The sequence below is a fragment of the Quercus robur genome, chromosome 4, assembly GCF_932294415.1.
Source record: "Quercus robur chromosome 4, dhQueRobu3.1, whole genome shotgun sequence".
In the NCBI taxonomy this organism is placed as follows: Eukaryota; Viridiplantae; Streptophyta; class Magnoliopsida; order Fagales; family Fagaceae; genus Quercus; species Quercus robur.
This window is the reverse complement of record NC_065537.1, coordinates 36985237-36988188: the sequence shown is the minus strand read 5'-3', so window position 1 is coordinate 36988188 and position 2952 is coordinate 36985237. Positions and strand designations below refer to the sequence as shown.

Here is a 2952-nt window from a genome sequence, read left to right as displayed (position 1 = left end):
CCCCTGTAACTATAAATTTTTTATTCTCTTTTTATTGAAGATGTGTTTTTTTGTTCTTTTAATTCTCAGAAAGCATATTTTAGAAAACACAATCAAGTAAGGCACATTAAACTTTTACTTAAAAAAAAAAAAAAAAAAAAACCCTTGTGTTTCAAGAATTGAGATTTATCCAGAAGGAAAACGACCTCAGCTGCATGCATACCGCTTGGACTTTTGGAAAATGGAATTGCAGGAAAGCCACTCCATTGTTTAATACCTCTTACTTTTCCATTGATTTATGAAAATTATATCCACTAAATGGCCTTAACGTCAATGCCGAGCCACCTAATCGTTCTGGCTAAGTGACACACACTTTATGATGAGAAAAGGAAAGTTCGAAGTAGTTGGACCCACCCCATTTTGGCTTGAGTAGATGGTATATTATATGCAATTGGGTCATGCTAGTGCCACAATTTGTGGCACAATTTGTACCACAACTTGTCCATATGATGATTGTGAGTGGTGAAGAAGTGATGACGGGTCCATGTAGAAACGCCTTTCCACCTCTTATAACTCGCCAAATAGGCAACTTGTGGCATGATACTGCATAACTCTATGCAATGCCGTGGCGACACCCAGTGCACCAACTTTTATATATATAATGTTTAGGGAATGGTAGCTTTTTGCACAATAATTGACATTACTTTTTTGTAATAACAGAAATGATGTAAGTATTAGACTCTGAATAAAAAAAAGTTTGAAATAAAATTGTGAAAAAGTTGTATAGCTCAAAAGAAAAATAATGGGAAGTGAAAGCGATGGCTGTATGAAAAGCAACTCTAGATTAATAAAGCAAGCAAGTATTATACAATCATGGGCTATAGACCTTAAAAAGAAAATAATTGCAATTCTAAAATAAGTTACTTTGTGTTGTTCCACTTGAGAGCCAACTCAGAAAGTGCCTTTGTAGAAGCCCCATCTTCACTCAGATTCCTTGCTGCTGCGTCCTTTAGGTCCTTCATTTGGTTCCTGAGCTTCTTTCCTTCTTCGCCTTCCAACAAAGCCTTGCTCACTTTGGCAATCTCCTCTCGTTTTACAAGCCCATTTTCACTAGGCTTTGCTCTCAATGCCACCTTTATGTCCTCAGTTAGCATAACTGCATTCATTTTTTGCTCAGCATAGAGCGGCCAAACAATAAGTGGTATACCATTGACAACACTTTCAAGGATAGAATTCCAACCACAGTGCGTAAGGAACCCACCAGTTGAGCCATGGCTCAGTACTTCAGCTTGTGGTGCCCAAGATGGTACCACTAGACCCCTCCCTTTGGTCCTTTCCAGAAACCCTTTTGGCAAGAAATCAAAAGGGTCTTTCTGACTTTGGACACTAAAAAAGTTGGCATTAGCAACCTTATCATTTGGGCTCCTCACAACCCATAAAAATCTTTGTTCACTCATTTCCAACCCCAAAGCCAACTCGTTGATCTGATCATAAGAGAGAGTCCCACCACTTCCAAAAGAAACAAATAACACAGAACCATGTGGCTGTCCATCCAACCATGTCAGACACTCAGACCCAGACCCATCAACTTTTCTAGTTGAACCCATATTCACAAGAGGCCCAACAGGGTAAATTTTCGGCTTACCTGGTTCTTCAACTTGCAAAGATTTAATGGCACCTGGTTCCAACTCCATAAAGCTATTGACCATGACTCCTTCAGCCAAAGCGTACCTTTTTGCGTGGTGAAGAACCCACTTGTAAGCCTCGTTCTTCCTAGCTTGAACTGGGTCTAACAAATCTTTACCATGAATTGGAATACACCCAGGAATTCTAATCAGCTCAGGATGGTCTCTATACTCACAAGAAACCATTTCATCTAGCTTTGGTAGATAAAGGAATAAAGACAAAGCCATGGCTGTGGAGGGAAAGAAAACATAAGGCAAGACATTAAATTCTCTAGCAACATCAAAGGCTTCAGTACCAAAAAGATCTACAACCAAAGCCACTAACTTGGTACTTGCACAAGTCTCAGTTAGAGTTAACGACTTAAATAGTTGGCGCAAAGAAGGAAGAGAGCGAGCCACAGTGAGAGAAATTAGAGGCTCAATCTGTGTGCCTTCGGGTTGATCATCCAAATTAACAGGTGGGAGAAAGGTGTAGTTCATGGAACTAGGGAGAGCATCTAGGACAGACTTTTGAGCTGTGGAGGGAGGTCCATCAGTGGGAACAATGAAGGTGATGGTGAAGTTTTGGTGGCGTTGGACAAGTCTCTTGGCGAACCCAACTAGTGGGATTAGGTGTCCCATCCCAGGACTAGGTAGAATAGCTACATGGGGTTGGGGTGCTTGTGTTTGTAGTTGTGGACCTTTTGGTTGTTCCATGGTACCTTAATTTGGTGTTAGAATAGATAGATAGAAAGAAAGAAAGGAAACTACGCAAAATTATTGAGAGAGAAAAATGGGGATGCTTTATTATGAGAGGCTTTTTGGGTTTTGCATTTTGATTCTGTTGGGGTTTGTGTAGAAGGATGATGGATATATAGTTGGGGGGGCGGCTTGTATGTTTGTTTTGTAGTGTTTGATTATTCGCTAGTTGGTGCTTATGGAATTGAATATGGAAAATGGAATCGAATTTGACTAGTTGTGTGTGTGTGTGTGTGTGTGTGTGACGGGAAGTGGGGTAACTGTGACGGGAATTTCTAGAGGTTATGGGCGTAAGCGTAATCGTACAAGTGGTGATGATGTCAGTTCAAACGTAAGGCTTATGTTATCAACAATCATCGCCATGTCTCGCTTGTTTGGTGTTCGAAATTCGAATGGGATGTTTTTTATTTTTTAGAACTATTATTTCAATATATACAAAATTTTGGCCAACCCACTTCAAAAACCACCCATATTAGGTTTCGTTTAGTAATGTTATTTTAGTAACATTATTTATATTTTTTAAAAATATGAGTTTATTTGTTGCTGTTGT

General features: G+C 39.5%; 1 protein-coding gene across 1 annotated transcript; it reads right to left on the bottom strand.

Annotated features, from left to right (window-relative positions):
• Window positions 1–802: 802 nt before the first annotated feature.
• On the bottom strand, window positions 803–2523 carry LOC126721313 (hydroquinone glucosyltransferase). Its single transcript, XM_050424365.1, has one exon. It carries the CDS (start codon window positions 2358–2360, stop codon window positions 900–902), a length of 1461 nt encoding a protein of 486 aa, XP_050280322.1. The 5' UTR covers window positions 2361–2523; the 3' UTR covers window positions 803–899.
• Window positions 2524–2952: the final 429 nt, after the last annotated feature.